At 39.0% G+C, this 19,217-nt stretch overlaps 4 protein-coding genes and 1 pseudogene across 4 annotated transcripts; 2 read left to right on the top strand and 3 right to left on the bottom strand.

Annotated features, from left to right (window-relative positions):
- Window positions 1–1,347: 1,347 nt before the first annotated feature.
- Window positions 1,348–2,992, top strand: LOC148087393 (uncharacterized). The gene is made up of 6 exons (XM_087792823.1): window positions 1,348–1,505; window positions 1,581–1,720; window positions 1,850–1,920; window positions 2,472–2,639; window positions 2,716–2,820; window positions 2,902–2,992. The coding sequence occupies exons 1-6, from the start codon at window positions 1,386–1,388 to the stop codon at window positions 2,934–2,936; spliced, it is 639 nt and encodes a 212-aa protein (XP_087648949.1). The 5' UTR covers window positions 1,348–1,385; the 3' UTR covers window positions 2,937–2,992.
- Window positions 2,993–4,927: 1,935 nt separating this feature from the next.
- LOC148087392 (uncharacterized) lies at window positions 4,928–6,069 on the top strand (annotated as a pseudogene).
- Window positions 6,070–6,608: 539 nt separating this feature from the next.
- LOC148087391 (uncharacterized) lies at window positions 6,609–8,033 on the bottom strand. The gene is made up of 6 exons (XM_087792703.1): window positions 7,877–8,033; window positions 7,662–7,801; window positions 7,484–7,554; window positions 6,960–7,127; window positions 6,779–6,883; window positions 6,609–6,699 (listed from the first exon to the last, which is right to left on the bottom strand). Exons 1-6 carry the CDS (start codon window positions 7,994–7,996, stop codon window positions 6,665–6,667), a joined length of 639 nt encoding a protein of 212 aa, XP_087648829.1. The 5' UTR covers window positions 7,997–8,033; the 3' UTR covers window positions 6,609–6,664.
- A 4,444-nt stretch (window positions 8,034–12,477) lies between these two features.
- Window positions 12,478–13,898, bottom strand: LOC148087390 (uncharacterized). Its single transcript, XM_087787912.1, has 6 exons — window positions 13,743–13,898; window positions 13,528–13,667; window positions 13,350–13,420; window positions 12,828–12,995; window positions 12,648–12,752; window positions 12,478–12,568 (listed from the first exon to the last, which is right to left on the bottom strand). Exons 1-6 carry the CDS (start codon window positions 13,860–13,862, stop codon window positions 12,534–12,536), a joined length of 639 nt encoding a protein of 212 aa, XP_087644038.1. The 5' UTR covers window positions 13,863–13,898; the 3' UTR covers window positions 12,478–12,533.
- Window positions 13,899–17,401: 3,503 nt separating this feature from the next.
- On the bottom strand, window positions 17,402–18,827 carry LOC148087389 (uncharacterized). Its single transcript, XM_087787898.1, has 6 exons — window positions 18,671–18,827; window positions 18,456–18,595; window positions 18,278–18,348; window positions 17,755–17,922; window positions 17,574–17,678; window positions 17,402–17,492 (listed from the first exon to the last, which is right to left on the bottom strand). The coding sequence occupies exons 1-6, from the start codon at window positions 18,788–18,790 to the stop codon at window positions 17,458–17,460; spliced, it is 639 nt and encodes a 212-aa protein (XP_087644024.1). The 5' UTR covers window positions 18,791–18,827; the 3' UTR covers window positions 17,402–17,457.
- Window positions 18,828–19,217: the final 390 nt, after the last annotated feature.

Below are 19,217 nucleotides of genomic sequence, written 5' to 3'. Positions count from 1 at the left end.
TTTGTAGGTGAAACGTTGGCTCCTATAGCTGATTTTGTAGGTGAAACGTTGGCTCCTGTTGCTGATTTTGTAGGTGAAACTTTAGCTCCTGTAGCTGATTTTGTAGGTGAAACGTTGGCTCCTGTAGCTGATTTTGTAGGTGAAACGTTGGCTCCTGTTGCTGATTTTGTAGGTGAAACGTTGGCTCCTGTAGCTGATTTTGTAGGTGAAACGTTGGCTCCTGTTGCTGCTTTTGTAGGTGAAACGTTGGCTCCTGTTGCTGATTTTGTAGGTGAAATGTTGGCTCCTTTTGCTGCTTTTGTAGGTTAAGCGTAGGTGCCTGTTGCTGCTTTTGGGGGTGTACTATTAACTCCAGTTGCTGCTTTTGTGTTGGCTCCTGTTGCTGCTTTTCTGAGTGTCGTGTGAAAGGGAAAATCACACAAAACACCTCAAGTCACGGTATATGAGTCATTCAACTACTTTTAAGTTGACGTTTCATCGCAACTTTGATGAAAATATTTTAGTACAAAAATATTAAGGTTCCCAAACTACCCAGAGCTGCTTTAACTTACAAACATTTATTTTACATTTATTTCTCAAGTACAATTATTTTATTTCTTCATTCCTTCTGTCTCCTCGTCTGACCTGGTGTCACTGGTAGGTACATGAAACCTCGTCATATTAGTTTTAATGACACGATTAACATGGCAGGGTTGGGAAAATACTTTTGGATTTCCTTAGGAAAATGGAGGTCTGATGAACTCCACGGATTGATCATTGAAATTTGAAGGCAGGTCGTCAATTTTAACTCTCTGAGTGACCGCACAAAGGTATTTTATATACTGCGTCTATGTCTACAAGTCGATGAAATCACTCGTCTTCTGCCAAGTCCACCCTAACTGGGGTTTTAACGTTGTTATTCTGAGCCAGGACTTTAAAGAGTATGTAAGAACGTCCATATTCAATGTTGACTCGCTCTCTATGACCTTTGGCTCCATCAAGGACTGACTTCAGTTCTTGCAGCGATGTCCATGGTGGCAGTTTTCAAATTTCTCATTTTGACTTTGAGTGAATCATTGTCGCTGAAGCCCATGATGAAGTTTGTCTTTCCGTACAGCTGAGAGGGAAAATCCCAGTTAGAGTGTACTTGGCAGAAGACGAGTTACTGTATTTCGTTGATTTGTAGACATAGTATGTAAAATACCGTTGTGAGGTCACTCAAGAGAGTGAACCTCGAGGACCTGCCTTGTGAAATGTGTACAGTCACCCATCTCTTGCCAAAAAACACGCAATATCACATGTTAGGATAAGTAAAGGATGAGCCCAAAGTCCATGAACTTCAGCAACCGTATAAAAAGGCTGCAGGTCTTTGCTACCTCCGTCAGTCGTCCTCAGTCCTACACATCATGAAGGTTTTCTGCAGTGTTCTGTTCCTGGTCGCGGGGCTCGCCCTCAGCAGCTCAGCCCCGACGCCTGAGGAGTGCGATGAGGTCCTGAAGGTTCACTCTCTGAGTGACCGCACAAAGGTACTTTGTTATACTTTGTCAATGAAATAACTCGTCTTCTGCCGACTCCACTCTAACTGGGATTTTCCCTCTCAGCTGCACGGAAAGTCCAACTTCATCATGGGCTACAGCGACCACGAGATCCACCAAGCCGTCCTGAGGAAGCTGGAGAGCGCCAACATCGACATCGAAGCGTCGGGTAACGACTCAGTCGTTCTGACCCAGGAGCTGAAAATGTACGTAGAAAAAACATCCACATTCGATATCGTCCTGCTCTCTACGGCTTCGGACTCACATCCAGGACTGACTATAGTTCCTCAAGCATGTCGATGATATTTTGTTCCGTTGTCACATTTCATCGACAGAAATGGAACCTGTGTCCACACCGTCATTAACTCGACCATCGAAGGTGATGAGGGAGTTGCTGGTAATGTCTGTAAGTATTTTAAGACTTTTTATAGACATTGGTCGGCGGTGTCAAACTTAATATATCTTTCAGCGCTCTCGGTCACAGGCCGAACGTATTTCATAGTTACCAAAATCACTTTCCTTAGATAGATAGATAGATACTTTATTCATCTCACAGAGAAATTCACGGTTCAGAAGCTCCAGAATATGTTACAAGATAGATAACAAAGAGGCATGCAGTCTATGTACAGTCTAAAATATACTGAAACATATGTATAAAAACAAAAATATATATATATATATAAAGACGTTAAAAAGAATGAGATGAGTGTGTGTCATCAACCTCAGTTTGAATATAATTGCAAGTCTTTTTTATAATCGTTGACATCTCTGTTCCTTATCTTATCACTGGAATCTTTATAGATCACCAAATCCACATTAATCTACTTTGATTTTGAGCCAACCGTCCAATGGGCCACATAAAAGGACTTTGGGGGGCCATATTTGGCCCTCTGACACATGTGAGATAGAAAGTCTAATTCTCACTTAAATATTAAAACAATGGATTTGTGTTCTCAGTGGATGTTGCCTCCACCCGGTTCAAGCTGTACGACACCTCCGACATCGCCATGGGTGTGCTCCTGAACACCGTCCACAGACACCCACAGAGGTTCCTGAGGATTATGGCTGTGGACAGTGACCACACCGGGCAAGAGGAGCTGAATACCCGCTCTTTTTATCTGATTTGTAAGAAAAGAAAACCCACAGGGAGAGAAAATGCTGAAAAGTTTCTCCAGCAGTTGATGTTTCATTTCCGTTGCAGCCAAGGCGATGTCTCTGACTGAGGACTGTGTGGCGAACTTCAAGAAGCAGGCCGCCTGCCTCGGCTTCGAAGGAGAGCCCACATTCGTCTACGACGGCAAGACAGGTGCCTGAATTTTCTATCATCGCAATGTCTGATACCAAAGACAGATTTATAAACATCTTTTTTTTTTGGTTCTCTTTGCAGAAATGTGTGGACTAGACAAGAGTCAAGCTCTGTAGGTTCGTTCAACCAATCACAGACATGTGAAAACAGAATAAAAGAGTCAAACATCGCATTTTTAAGTGTTTCCTGTTTTATTGTCTTTTTTTTCTCTATTCTGGTTTATTTAATCTGATATGAAGAGCATTCAACAAATTAATTTAACCCTGGATTGTACTGAGGTTGTAGTTAAACGTCAGCAGAGCATCGTCGTCAAATGAGACCAAATGTGAAACATGTTTAAAACAAATAGTACTCTGTGTAAATATTTAAAACAAACTCTTCAAACAGAGCTAAATATTCTTTAAAATATAACCTTTCAATTTTTTAAATATCATATTTGTTCCACTTGTATTATCTGATCAATAATATGATTTTTATTTTGATCCTTGAATTTCAGCACTATAATAAAGATGCATTATATTCAAGAGAGATAAATATATTTTGAACATTTATACATGACATAGAAATATTCAATCATAGATTTGTTGTTTTATTAGATTTCTTTTGTTTATAAGAAAATAACATCTATTCGGTTATGAGTTGGTAATGATAATTAAACTGGCTCTATATATATAATATCAAATATTGTAAGATTGTGTAGGTGATCAAACGTTGGATTTAATTAAAGAAACTTCAAACATTAATTTAAGGAAATACATTGTATTTTAAAAACTGGCTCAGGAGCTTCACCATTTTGTTGTATGCTCATTCCCAGCCTGGACTAAAGAAAAAAAAAAAACTTATTTTTTTATACAAAGAACTGACTGTAAGTAACATTACAATTATTACACAACATGTCTGTGTTTTTATTTTCTGTTTTCAAGTTTTTTTAAACTTTAATATTCATAAAGAATTCACAACATGGACAACTTAATACTTCTTTTGGGTCGGACATGTTAGCAAACACACACAGCTAGCATTGGCATACACACAGCTAGCATTAGCATACACACAGCTAGCATTAGCAAACACACAGCTAGCATTAGCATACACACAGCTAGCATTAGTATACACTTCTAGCATTGGCATACACACAGCTAGCATTAGTATACACTTCTAGCATTGGCATACACACAGCTAGCATTAGTATACACTTCTAGCATTGGCATACACACAGCTGGCATTAGTATACACTTCTAGCATTGGCATACACACAGCTAGCATTAGTATACACACAGCTAGCATTAGCATACACTCAGCTAGCATTGGCATACACACAGCTAGCATTAGCATACACTCAGCTAGCATTGGCATACACTCAGCTAGCATTGGCATACACACAGCTAGCATTAGCATACACAAAGCTAGCATTATCAAACACACAGCTAGCATTTGAGTAAGCTATTTTGGCTGTATGTTCAGTTGAGCGAGTAACATATTTTTTTTAATCATTTTTTAAAATTTCTTTATAAAAAAGTGAGAAAATCTGTGTCTTTGCAGAAATGTGTGAGCCAGGTCACATTTGTGTATTTGGAAACACAATAAAAATAGACAAACGTGAAATGCTGCCATGTGTGCTCATTACATTTTCATTGTACTGTTTACTCTGGGATCTAAAATTTGATGTTCATATATTTAATATGAAATGTTTTCAGAACGGCGATTTTCTGAATCGCAGGATATTGCAGGATTGAACTGAACTTTTCTCGCTGGGTTATTTATACTTAGTTTTTTTTGGGCTGAAATTGGTTGTTAGTAAAGGTTTGGTTATTTTCCTATTCCTAGTAATGGATGAAAAAACCAAACATTGTTTTAATGTTCTTGTTAATCCAACTATCAATGAATTCCAAATATTTTTGGGACAGTTGTGTTAATGCAACTCTCACAATTAAAAACATTACAAATATTTTCTGCAAATGTTATATTTACAAAGATAAAAAATGATAATTGTGAATCCATTCCCTAACTGGATCAAATACCAAATATGTATTGAAGCACCTGTGGTCCTATTTATTATAAAAAAAAAGTATAGGAAAACTTTCATCTTATTCCTAGTTAATATTTGGTTATGGTGTATAATGTACCAATGACCACTGTCGAGTGCTTTGAGAGGAAAGTCAGCTGTTTCCTCAGGAAGTGGTTGGGTCTACCACGAAGCATCAGCTGCATTGCCCTGTACTGGAAAAACAACAAACTAAAACTGCCCTTCAGTAGTCTGACGGAGGAGTTCATGGTTACCCGAGCCAGAGAGGTGCTGCTGTACAGGGACTCCACCGACAACAAGGTCTCCTCGGCAGGCATCGAAGTGAGGACCGGCAGGAAGTGGAAGGCTCAGGAGGCTGTCGACAAGGCTGAGGCACGGTTGCGACACATTGAGCTGGTGGGAACAGTAGCATCTGGACGGGCAGGTCTCGGAAGTAATCCAAGACCTCGCTACAACAAGTCCCGGGGAAAGGAGAGGCGACAGCTGATCCAGGAGGAAGTCCGAGCAGAGGTGGAGGAAGCCCGCTGCAGTAGGACAGTAGGGATGCGGCAGCTGGGCGCATGGACCCGATGGGAAGAGGCAGCTGACCGGAAGATCTCATGGTCAGAGCTGAGCCACATCGGATCAAGTTCCTTATACAGTCTGTGTATTATGTACTCCCAAGCCCATCCCAAGTGCCTGACCAGGTGCTGCGGGTCATTGCAGAGGTCATAAGCACAGGCATCTCCAGCAGCAAAAATCAACAACCAACAAGGCAGTCCATCGTCTTTGTAAGAGCTGGGGAGAAGCCACAGCAACGCAGGACTCAAGCAGGGGGGCTGCTGACAACAGCTCTGGACTGGCAGCAGAAGGTGGACCTAGGAAGACAGCTCAAGTTCCCTGATAACATCGCGGTGACCATACTCAGGCCAGATATATTCCTGGTGTCTGAAACAACAAAATAAGTGGTCCTGCTGGAGCTGACTGTCCCCTGGGAAGACCGGATGGAGGAGGCCTTTGAGAGGAAGAGGGCCAAGTATGAGGAGCTGGCAGGCGAATGCCGAAGCAGGGGATGAAGGACACGATGCAACCCAATCGAGGTCGGGTGCAGAGGGTTCGTCGGCCAGTCTCTCATCAGGGCACTCAAAATGTTGGGAGTGCAGGGACTGCAGATAAGGAAAGCCACCAGAGATTTCACCGACGCAGCAAATGCAAAAGAAAACATCAATTTCCTAAATGTATGTTGACTTTAACCAAGTCTTTTTCATAAATAATATTCCAAATGTGATTTGTCTGTTAATTGCTTTTAGCCTCTATATGAGTGTCAGTGAGTTGTCAGGTAGTGTATATGTTTGACTTTGAAAAATGTTGTACATCATCAATGGACTAGTTCACTTATCACTAAATACAAATGTTCAAAATATATTTATCTCTATTGAATGTAATGCATCTTGTTATAGTGCTGGATCAATTCAAGGATCAAAATAAATATCATAGTATTGATCAGATAATACAAGTGGAACAAATATGATATTTAAAAAATTGAAAGGTTATATTTGAAAGACAATTGAGCTCTGTTTGAAAAGTTTGGTTTAAATATTTACACAGAGTACTATTTGTTTTAAACATGATTCACATTTGGCCTCATTTGACGACGATGCTCCGCTGACGTTTAACTACAACCTCAGTACAATCCAGGGTTAAATTCATTTGTTGAAGCTCTTCATATCAGATTAAATAAACCAGAATAGAGAAAAAAAAGTGACAATAAAACAGGACACACTGATGCGATGTTTGACTCTTTTATTCTGTTTTCACATGTCTGTGATTGGTTGAACGAACCTACAGAGCTTGACTCTTGTCTAGTCCACACATTTCTGCAGAGAGAACCAAAAAAAAGATGTTTATAAATCTGTCTTTGGTATCAGACATTGTGATGATAGAAAATTCAGGCACCTGTCTTGCCGTCGTAGACGAATGTGGGCTCTCCTTCGAAGCCGAGGCAGGCGGCCTGCTTCTTGAAGTTCGCCACACAGTCCTCAGTCAGAGACATCGCCTTGGCTGCAACGGAAATGAAACATCAACTGCTGGAGAAACTTTTCAGCATTTTCTCTCCCTGTGGGTTTTCTTTTCTTACAAATCAGATAAAAAGAGCGGGTATTCAGCTCCTCTTGCCCGGTGTGGTCACTGTCCACAGCCATAATCCTCAGGAACCTCTGTGGGTGTCTGTGGACGGTGTTCAGGAGCACACCCATGGCGATGTCGGAGGTGTCGTACAGCTTGAACCGGGTGGAGGCAACATCCACTGAGAACACAAATCATTGTTTTAATATTTAAGTGAGAATTAGACTTTCTATCTCACATGTGTCAGAGGGCCAAATATGGCCCCCCAAAGTCCTTTAATGTGGCCCATTGGACGGTTGGCTCAAAATCAAAGTAGATTAATGTGGATTTGGTGATCTATAAAGATTCCAGTGATAAGATAAGGAACAGAGATGTCAACGATTATACCGAGACTTGAAATGATATTCAAACTGACGTTGAAGGAAAGTGATTTTGGTAACTATTAAAAATACGTTCGGCCTGTGACCGAGAGCGCTGAAAGATTGTTTGATTAAGTTTGACAATGAAACTTAAAATAAAAAGTCTTAAAATACTTACAGACATTACCAGCAACTCCCTCATCACCTTCGATGGTCGTGTTAATGACGGTGTGGAAACAGCTTCCATTTCTGTCGATGAAATGAAATGTGCTTGAGGAACTATAGTCAGTCCTGGATGTGAGTCCGAAGCCGTAGAGAGCAGGACGATATCTAATGTGGATGTTTTTTCTACGTACATTTTCAGCTCCTGGGTCAGAACGACTGAGTCGTTACCCGACGCTTCGATGTCGATGTTGCCGCTATCCAGCTTCCTCAGGACGGCTTGGTGGATCTCGTGGTCGCTGTAGCCCATGATGAAGTTGGACTTTCCGTGCAGCTGAGAGGGAAAATCCCAGTTAGAGTGGAGTCGGCAGAAGACGAGTTATTTCATTGACAAAGTATAACAAAGTACCTTTGTGCGGTCACTCAGAGAGTGAACCTTCAGGACCTCATCGCACTCCTCAGGCGTCGGAGCTGAGCTGCTGAGGGCGAGCCCCGCGACCAGGAACAGAACACTGCAGAAAACCTTCATGATGTGTAGGACTGAGGACGACTGACGGAGGTAGCAAAGACCTGCAGCCTTTTTATACGGTTGCTGAAGTTCATGGACTTTGGGCTCATCCTTTACTTATCCTAACATGTGATATTGCGTGTTTTTTGGCAAGAGATGGGTGACTGTACACATTTCACAAGACAAATGTTTTTTTTAATCAAATTGTTTGGCTTTGCATGAATCATTCCCAAATAATCATACTCCCACACGCTTCACTTCTCCGTCACACACTTTTTCCATGACCCGATTTCTATTGACATATAATTATTTTCGGTATTTTATCCCAAACAAGTCCTCAATGAAAGGAAAGACTTAGAATGAGATCAAAGATACTTTTTGTTAGTTGTGAGTTGTAAATGTATTTTTTTGTTGCTATTATGTGATTTTGTTAAAATAAAGAAATATTGATTGGCCTTCAAATGTCAATGATCAATGTCTGATACCAAAGACAGATTTATAAACTCCTGTTTTTTTGGTTCTCTCTGCAGAAATGTGTGGACTAGACAAGAGTCAAGCTCTGTAGGTTCGTTCAACCAATCACAGACATGTGAAAACAGAATAAAAGAGTCAAACATCGCATCAGTGTGTCCTGTTTTATTGTCACTTTTTTTTCTCTATTCTGGTTTATTTAATCTGATATGAAGAGCTTCAACAAATTAATTTAACCCTGGATTGTACTGAGGTTGTAGTTAAACGTCAGCGGAGCATCGTCGTCAAATGAGACCAAATGTGAAACATGTTTAAAACAAATAGTACTCTGTGTAAAAGTTTAAACCAAACTTTTCAAACAGAGCTCAATTGTCTTTCAAATATAACCTTTCAATTTTTTAAATATCATATTTGTTCCACTTGTATTATCTGATCAATACTATGATCTTTATTTTGATCCTTGAATTTATCTTGCACTATAACAAGATGCATTACATTCAAGAGAGATAAATATGTTTTGAACATTTATACATGACATAGAAATGTTCAATCATAGATTTGTTGTTTTATTAGATTTCCTTTGTTTATACAAGGAAAATAATATCTATTCGGTTATGAGTTGGTAATGATAATTATACTGGCTCTATATATATAATATCAAAAATTGTAAGATTGTGTAGGTGATCAAATGTTGGATTGAATTAAAGAAACTTCAAGGAAAAAAACTTAATTTAAGGAAATACATTGTATTTTAAAAACTGGCTCAGGAGCTCCACCATTTTGTTGTATGCTAATTCCCAGCCATGTCTGTGTTTTTATTTTCTGTTTTCAAGTTTTTTTAAACTTTAATATTCATAAAGAATTCACAACATGGACAACTTAAAACATGTCTTGTGGGTCGGACATGTTAGCAAACACACAGCTAGCTTTAGCATACACACAGCTAGCATTAGTATACACTCAGCTAGCATTGGCATACACACAGCTAGCATTAGCAAACACACAGCTAGCATTAGTATACACATATATATATATATACATATCTTGTCCAAGATCTTGGAGAAGGTGGTGTCTGAGCAGCTGTCTTTGTTCCTGGATCAGAGCGACATCCATGAGAAGTTTCAGTCTGGCTTCCGTAAACATCACTCTACGGAGACAGCTTTATTGAAAGTGTCCAGTGACATCATGATGTCGGCTGACTCTGGTAAATCCACTGTTCTGGTTCTCTTGGATCTGTCCTCAGCCTTTGACACAGTTGATCACCAGATCCTGCTGAGAAGACTAAGGGATGAAGTGGGACTGTCTGGGTCTGTGTTAGAATGGTTCTCATCTTACCTTTCTGGGCGCAGTTTTAGTGTATCTGCCAATCAAATGAGGTCTGAATCGGCAGATCTGTTGTGTGGAGTCCCTCAAGGTTCTGTTCTGGGTCCTTTATTGTTTTTGCTGTACTTGATTCCCCTCGGTAAAATCATTCAGAGATTTCCAGATGTTTCTTATCACATTTTTGCTGATGACATCCAGCTCTACTGCTCTTTTGATCCAACTGAGCCCCAAAGGCTGAACAGCTTAGTCAATTGTTTGCTAGAAATCGAACAATGAGTGAAAACACTCTACAGCTAAATGTGGACAAAACTGAAACTCTGGTGATTGCTCCTGATGATAAGATTCCAGGGTTGAGTCAGTACTTGGGTGACTTAGGTCAGTCTGTCAAACTGAGCCTGAGAAACCTGGGTGTTGTATTTGATAAAGACATGTCTCTGGTTCAACACTGCAGAAAACTGACCAGAAACTGTTTCCTTCAACTGAGAAAAATCTCTAAACTTAGGAAAATGTTGTCGGAACATGATCTGAAGCTTGTAATCCATGTGTTTGTTTCTTCTCGTCTTGACTATTGTAACAGTTTGTTTTCATGTCTTAACAAGAAGGATCTGTCTCGCCTGCAGTTAATACAAAACTCTGCAGCGAGAATTCTGACCCGCTCTAGTAGAAAAACTCACATTTCTCCGATCCTTAAAACTCTTCACTGGCTTCCAGTTTCTTTCAGGATCAACTTTAAAATTCTGGTTCTTACTTTCAGAGCTATTCATGGTCAGGCTCCTCCTTACATCACTGATCTGATCCAGCCTTACACCCCAGCTCGGGCTCTGAGGTCTGTGGATCAGAATCTACTGATGGTTCCACGCACACGGTTCAGGACCAGAGGAGAGAAATCTTTTCAGGCTGTTGCTCTTAAGCTTTGGAACCATCTTCTCTCTCTCTTTGCGCTTGATGGATCTACTGACTCCTTTAAGAAACATCTTAAGACATTTTTATTTGTTCAGGCTTTTCCTTGAATTTCTCGAACTCCTGTGTTGTTCTCAGTATTATCTTGATCTTTAAAGTATGTACTTTTTTGAGTATTGTTTTGATTGTTTAAGCGCTTTGTGACCCTGGTCTCGAAAAGCGCTATATAAATAAATATTACTTACTTACTTACTTACACACAGCTAGCATTAGTATACACTTCTAGCATTAGCATACACACAGCTAGCATTAGTATACACACAGCTAGCATTAGCATACACTCAGCTAGCATTGGCATACACACAGCTAGCATTGGCATACACACAGCTAGCATTAGCATACACTCAGCTAGCATTGGCATACACACAGCTAGCATTAGCATACACAAAGCTAGCATTATCAAACACACAGCTAGCATTAGCATACACAAAGCTAGCATTATCAAACACACAGCTAGCATTTGAATAAGCTATTTTGGCTGTATGTTCAGTTGAGCGAGTGACATATTTTTTTTAATCATTTAAAATTTCTTTATAAAAAAGTGAGAAAATCCGTGTCTTTGCAGAAATGTGTGAGCCAGGTCACATTTGTGTATTTGGAAACACAATAAAAATAGACAAACGTGAAATGCTGCCATGTGTGCTCATTACATTTTCATTGTACTGTTTACTCTGGGATCTAAAATTTGATGTTCATATATTTAATATGAAATGTTTTCAGAGCGGCGATTTTCTGAATCGCAGGATATTGCATGATTGAACTGAACTTTTCTCGCTGGGTTATTTATACTTAGTTTTTTTGGGCTGAAATTGGTTGTTTGGTTATTTTCCCATTCCTGGTAATGGATGAAGCAACAATCAATTCCAAACATTGTTTTAATGTTCTTGTAAATCCAACTATCAATGAATTCCAAATATTTTTGGGACAATTGTGTTAATGCAACTCTCAAAATTAAAAACATTACAAATATTTTCTACAAATATTATGTTAACAAAGACAAAAAATAATAATTGTGACAAAGTGAATCAATTCCCTAACTGGAGAGCATGCTATTGGGTAGACAAGATCAAATACCAAATATGTATTGAAGCACCTGTGGTCCTATTTATTATTTGGTTATAAACGTGGTAATATCCGCTATAGGATGTGTTCTGTGAGGGAGAAAATGCAAAAGAAAACATCAATTTCCTAAATGTATGTTGACTTTAACCATAAGTCTTTTTCATAAATAATATTCCAAATGTGATTTGTCTGTTAATTGCTTTTAGCCTCTATATGAGTGTCAGTGAGTTGTCAGGTAGTGTGTATGTTTGACTTTGAAAAATGTTGTACATCATCAATGGACTAGTTAACTTATCACTAAATACAAATGTTCAAAATATATTTATCTCTCTTGAATATAATGCATCTTGTTATAGTGCTGGATCAATTCAAGGATCAAAATAAATATCATAGTAGTGATCAGATAATACAAGTGGAACAAATATGATATTTAAAAAATTGAAAGGTTATAATTGAAAGACAATTGAGCTCTGTTTGAAAAGTTTGGTTTAAATATTTACACAGAGTACTATTTGTTTTAAACATGATTCACATTTGGTCTCATTTGACGACGATGCTCCGCTGACATTTAACTACAACCTCAGTGCAATCCAGGGTTAAATTCATTTGTTGAAGCTCTTCATATCAGATTAAATAAACCAGAATAGAGAAAAAAAAGTGACAATAAAACAGGACACACTTAAAAATGCGATGTTTGACTCTTTTATTCTGTTTTCACATGTCTGTGATTGGTTGAACGAACTTACAGAGCTTGACTCTTGTCTAGTCCACACATTTCTGCAGAGAGAACCAAAAAAAAGATGTTTATAAATCTGTCTTTGGTATCAGACATTGTGATGATAGAAAATTCAGGCACCTGTCTTGCCGTCGTAGACGAATGTGGGCTCTCCTTCGAAGCCGAGGCAGGCGGCCTGCTTCTTGAAGTTCGCCACACAGTCCTCAGTCAGAGACATCGCCTTGGCTGCAACGGAAATGAAACATCAACTGCTGGAGAAACTTTTCAGCATTTTCTCTCCTGTGGGTTTTCTTTTCTTACAAATCAGATAAAAAGAGCGGGTATTCAGCTCCTCTTGCCCGGTGTGGTCACTGTCCACAGCCATAATCCTCAGGAACCTCTGTGGGTGTCTGTGGAAGGTGTTCAGGAGCACACCCATGGCGATGTCGGAGGTGTCGTACAGCTTGAACCGGGTGGAGGCAACATCCACTGAGAACACAAATCCATTGTTTTAATATTTAAGTGAGAATTAGACTTTCTATCTCACATGTGTCAGAGGGCCAAATATGGCCCCCCAGAGTCCTTTTATGTGGCCCATTGGACGGTTGGCTCAAAATCAAATAGATTAATGTGGATTTGGTGATCTATAAAGATTCCAGTGATAAGATAAGGAACAGAGATGTCAACGATTATACCGAGACTTGAAATTATATTCAAACTGACGTTGAAGGAAAGTGATTTTGGTAACTATGAAATACGTTCGGCCTGTGACCGAGAGCGCTGATTGATTGTTTGATTAAGTTTGACAATGAAACTTAAAATAAAAAGTCTTAAAATACTTACAGACATTACCAGCAACTCCCTCATCACCTTCGATGGTCGCGTTAATGACGGTGTGGAAACAGCTTCCATTTCTGTCGATGAAATGAAATGTGCTTGAGGAACTATAGTCAGTCCTGGATGTGAGTCCGAAGCCGTAGAGAGCAGGACGATATCTAATGTGGATATTTTTTCTACGTACATTTTCAGCTCCTGGGTCAGAACGACTGAGTCGTTACCCGACGCTTCGATGTCGATGGTGCCGCTATCCAGCTTCCTCAGGACGGCTTGTTGGATCTCGTGGTCGCTGTAGCCCATGATGAAGTTGGACTTTCCGTGCAGCTGAGAGGGAAAATCCCAGTTAGAGTGGAGTCGGCAGAAGACGAGTTATTTCATTGACCAAGTATAACAAAGTACCTTTGTGCGGTCACTCAGAGAGTGAACCTTCAGGACCTCATCGCACTCCTCAGGCGTCGGGGCTGAGCTGCTGAGGGCGAGCCCCGCGACCAGGAACAGAACACTGCAGAAAACCTTCATGATGTGTAGGACTGAGGACGACTGACGGAGGTAGCAAAGACCTGCAGCCTTTTTATACGGTTGCTGAAGTTCATGGACTTTGGGCTCATCCTTTACTTATCCTAACATGTGATATTGCGTGTTTTTTGGCAAGAGATGGGTGACTGTACACATTTCACAAGACAAATGTTTTTTTTAATCAAATTGTTTGGCTTTGCATGAATCATTCCCAAATAATCACACTCCCACACGCTTCACTTCTCCGTCACACACTTTTTCCATGACCCGATTTCTATTGACATATAATTATTTTCGGTATTTTATCCCAAACAAGTCCTCAATGAAAGGAAAGACTTAGAATGAGATCAAAGATACTTTTTGTTAGTTGTGAGTTGTAAATGTATTTTTTTGTTGCTATTATGTGATTTTGTTAAAATAAAGAAATATTGATCGGCCTTCAAATGTCAATGATCAATGTCTGATACCAAAGACAGATTTATAAACTCCTGTTTTTTTTGGTTCTCTCTGCAGAAATGTGTGGACTAGACAAGAGTCAAGCTCTGTAGGTTCGTTCAACCAATCACAGACATGTGAAAACAGAATAAAAGAGTCAAACATCGCATCAGTGTTTCCTGTTTTATTGTCACTTTTTTTTCTCTATTCTGGTTTATTTAATCTGATATGAAGAGCATTCAACAAATGAATTTAACCCTGGATTGTACTGAGGTTGTAGTTAAACGTCAGCGGAGCATCGTCGTCAAATGAGACCAAATGTGAAACATGTTTAAAACAAATAGTACTCTGTGTAAAAGTTTAAACCAAACTTTTCAAACAGAGCTCAATTGTCTTTCAAATATAACCTTTCAATTTTTTAAATATCATATTTGTTCCACTTGTATTATCTGATCAATACTATGATCTTTATTTTGATCCTTGAATTTATCTTGCACTATAACAAGATGCATTACATTCAAGAGAGATAAATATGTTTTGAACATTTATACATGACATAGAAATGTTCAATCATAGATTTGTTGTTTTATTAGATTTCCTTTGTTTGTACAAGGAAAATAATATCTATTCGGTTATGAGTTGGTAATGATAATTATACTGGCTCTATATATATAATATCAAATATTGTAAGATTGTGTAGGTGATCAAATGTTGGATTGAATTAAAGAAACTTCAAGGAAAAAAACTTAATTTAAGGAAATACATTGTATTTTAAAAACTGGCTCAGGAGCTCCACCATTTTGTTGTATGCTAATTCCCAGCCATGTCTGTGTTTTTATTTTCTGTTTTCAAGTTTTTTTAAACTTTAATATTCATAAAGAATTCACAACATGGACAACTTAAAACATGTCTTGTGGGTCGGACATGTTAGCAAACACACAGCTAGCTTTAGCATACACACAGCTAGCATTAGTATACACTCAGCTAGCATTGGCATACACACAGCTAGCATTAGCAAACACACAGCTAGCATTAGTATACACATTGTTTTCATGTCTTAACAAGAAGGATGTGTCTCATCTGCAGTTAATACAAAACTCTGCAGCGAGAATTCTTACCCGCTCTAGTAGAAGAACTCACATTTCTCCGGTCCTTAAAACTCTTCACTGGCTTCCAGTTTCTTTCAGGATCAACTTTAAAATTCTGGTTCTTACTTTCAGATCTATTCATGGTCAGACTCCTCCTTACATCACTGATCTGATCCAGCCTTTCACCCCAGCTCGGGCTCTGAGGTCTGTGGATCAGAATCTACTGATGGTTCCTCGCACACGACTCAGGACCAGAGGAGAGAAATCTTTTCAGGCTGTTGCTCCTAAGCTTTGGAACGATCTTCTCTCTCTCTTTGCGCTTGATGATCTACTGACTCCTTTAAGAAACACCTTAAGACATTTTTATTTGTTCAGGCTTTTCCTTGAATTTCTCAAACTCCTGTGTTGTTCTCAGTATTATCTTGATCTTTAAAGTATGTACTTTTTTGAGTATTGTTTTGATTGTTTAAGCGCTTTGTGACCCTGGTCTCGAAAAGCGCTATATAAATAAATATTACTTACTTACTTACTTACACACAGCTAGCATTAGAATACACGCAGCTAGCATTGGCATACACACAACTAGCATTAGTATACACACAGCTAGCATTAGCATACACTCAGCTAGCATTAGTATACACACAGCTAGCATTAGTATACACTCAGCTAGCATTGGCATACACACAGCTAGCATTAGCATACGCAAAGCTAGCATTATCAAACACACAGCTAGCATTTGAATAAGCTATTTTGGCTGTATGTTCAGTTGAGCGAGTAACAAATCTTTTTTTTAATCATTTTTTTTTATTTCTTTATAAAAAAAAGTGAGAAAATCCGTGTCTTTGCAGAAATGTGTGAGCCAGGTCACATTTGTGTATTTGGAAACACAATAAAAATAGACAAACGTGAAATGCTGCCATGTGTGCTCATTACATTTTCATTGTACTGTTTACTCTGGGATCTAAAATTTGATGTTCATATATTTAATATGAAATGTTTTCAGAACGGCGATTTTCTGAATCGCAGGATATTGCAGGATTGAACTGAACTTTTCTCGCTGGGTTATTTATACTTAGTTTTTTTGGGCTGAAATTGGTTGTTTGGTTATTTTCCCATTCCTGGTAATGGATGAAGCAACAATCAATTCCAAACATTGTTTTAATGTTCTTGTTAATCCAAGTATCAATGAATTCCAAATATTTTTGGGACAGTTGTGTTAATGCAACTCTCAAAATTAAAAACATTACAAATATTTTCTACAAATATTATGTTAACAAAGACAAAAAATAATAATTGTGACAAAGTGAATCAATTCCCTAACTGGAGAGCATGCTATTGGGTAGACAAGATCAAATACCAAATATGTATTGAAGCACCTGTGGTCCTATTTATTATTTGGTTATAAACGTGGTAATATCCCCTATAGGATGTGTTCTGTGAGGGAGAAAATGCAAAAGAAAACATCAATTTCCTAAATGACATTAACCAAGTCTTTTTCATAAATAATATTCCAAATGTGATTTGTCTGTTAATTGCTTTTAGCCTCTATATGAGTGTCAGTGAGTTGTCAGGAAGTGTATATGTTTGACTTTGAAAAATGTTGTACATCATCAATGGACTAGTTAACTTATCACTAAATACAAATGTTCAAAACATATTTATCTCTCTTGAATATAATGCATCTTGTTATAGTGCTGGATCAATTCAAGGATCAAAATAAATATCATATTATTGATCAGATAATACAAGTGGAACAAATATGATATTTAAAAAATTGAAAGGTTATATTTGAAAGACAATTGAGCTCTGTTTGAAAAGTTTGGTTTAAATATTTACACAGAGTACTATTTGTTTTGATAATGATTCACATTTGGTCTCATTTGACGACGATGCTCCGCTGACGTTTAACTACAACCTCAGTACAATCCAGGGTTAAATTCATTTGTTGAATGCTCTTCATATCAGATTAAATAAACCAGAATAGAGAAAAAAAAGTGACAATAAAACAGGACACACTGATGCGATGTTTGACTCTTTTATTCTGTTTTCACATGTCTGTGATTGGTTGAACGAACCTACAGAGCTTGACTCTTGTCTAGTCCACACATTTCTGCAAAGAGAACCAAAAAAAAGAGATGTTTATAAATCTGTCTTTGGTATCAGACATTGTGATGATAGAAAATTCAGGCACCTGTCTTGCCGTCGTAGACGAATGTGGGCTCTCCTTCGAAGCCGAGGCAGGCGGCCTGCTTCTTGAAGTTCGCCACACAGTCCTCAGTCAGAGACATCGCCTTGGCTGCAACGGAAATGAAACATCAACTGCTGGAGAAACTTTTCAGCATTTTCTCTCCCTGTGGGTTTTCTTTTCTTACAAATCAGATAAAAAGAGCGGGTATTCAGCTCCTCTTGCCCGGTGTGGTCACTGTCCACAGCCATAATCCTCAGGAACCTCTGTGGGTGTCTGTGGACGGTGTTCAGGAGCACACCCATGGCGATGTCGGAGGTGTCGTACAGCTTGAACCGGGTGGAGGCAACATCCACTGAGAACACAAATCCATTGTTTTAATATTTAAGTGAGAATTAGACTTTCTATCTCACATGTGTCAGAGGGCCAAATATGGCCCCCCAAAGTCCTTTTATGTGGCCCATTGGACGGTTGGCTCAAAATCAAAGTAGATTAATGTGGATTTGGTGATCTATAAAGATTCCAGTGATAAGATAAGGAACAGAGATGTCAACGTTTATACCGAGACTTGAAATGATATTCAAACTGACGTTGAAGGAAAGTGATTTTGGTAACTATGAAATACGTTCGGCCTGTGACCGAGAGCGCTGATTGATTGTTTGATTAAGTTTGACAATGAAACTTAAAATAAAAAGTCTTAAAATACTTACAGACATTACCAGCAACTCCCTCATCACCTTCGATGGTCGTGTTAATGACGGTGTGGACACAGCTTCCATTTCTGTCGATGAAATGAAATGTGCTTGAGGAACTATAGTCAGTCCTGGATGTGAGTCCGAAGCCGTAGAGAGCAGGACGATATCGAATGTGGATGTTTTTTCTACGTACATATTCAGCTCCTGGGTCAGAACGACTGAGTCGTTACCCGACGCTTCGATGTCGATGGTGCCGCTATCCAGCTTCCTCAGGACGGCTTGGTGGATCTCGTGGTCGCTGTAGCCCATGATGAAGTTGGACTTTCCGTGCAGCTGAGAGGGAAAATCCCAGTTAGAGTGGAGTCGGCAGAAGACGAGTTATTTCATTGACAAAGTATAACAAAGTACCTTTGTGCGGTCACTCAGAGAGTGAACCTTCAGGACCTCATCGCACTCCTCAGGCGTCGGAGCTGAGCTGCTGAGGGCGAGCCCCGCGACCAGGAACAGAACACTGCAGAAAACCTTCATGATGTGTAGGACTGAGGACGACTGACGGAGGTAGCAAAGACCTGCAGCCTTTTTATACGGTTGCTGAAGTTCATGGACTTTGGGCTCATCCTTTACTTATCCTAACATGTGATATTGCGTGTTTTTTGGCAAGAGATGGGTGACTGTACACATTTCACAAGACAAATGTTTTTTTTAATCAAATTGTTTGGCTTTGCATGAATCATTCCCAAATAATCACACTCCCACACGCTTCACTTCTCCGTCACACACGTTTTCCATGACCCGATTTCTATTGACATATAATTATTTTCGGTATTTTATCCCAAACAAGTCCTCAATGAAAGGGAAGACTTAGAATGAGATCAAATATACTTTTTGTTAGTTGTGAGTTGTAAATGTATTTTTTTGTTGCTATTATGTGATTTTGTTAAAATAAAGAAATATT

This window comes from Callionymus lyra, chromosome 1 (genome assembly GCF_982586985.1).
Source record: "Callionymus lyra chromosome 1, fCalLyr1.hap1.1, whole genome shotgun sequence".
In the NCBI taxonomy this organism is placed as follows: domain Eukaryota; kingdom Metazoa; phylum Chordata; class Actinopteri; order Syngnathiformes; family Callionymidae; genus Callionymus; species Callionymus lyra.
This window is presented reverse-complemented; position numbering and strand designations above follow the sequence as displayed.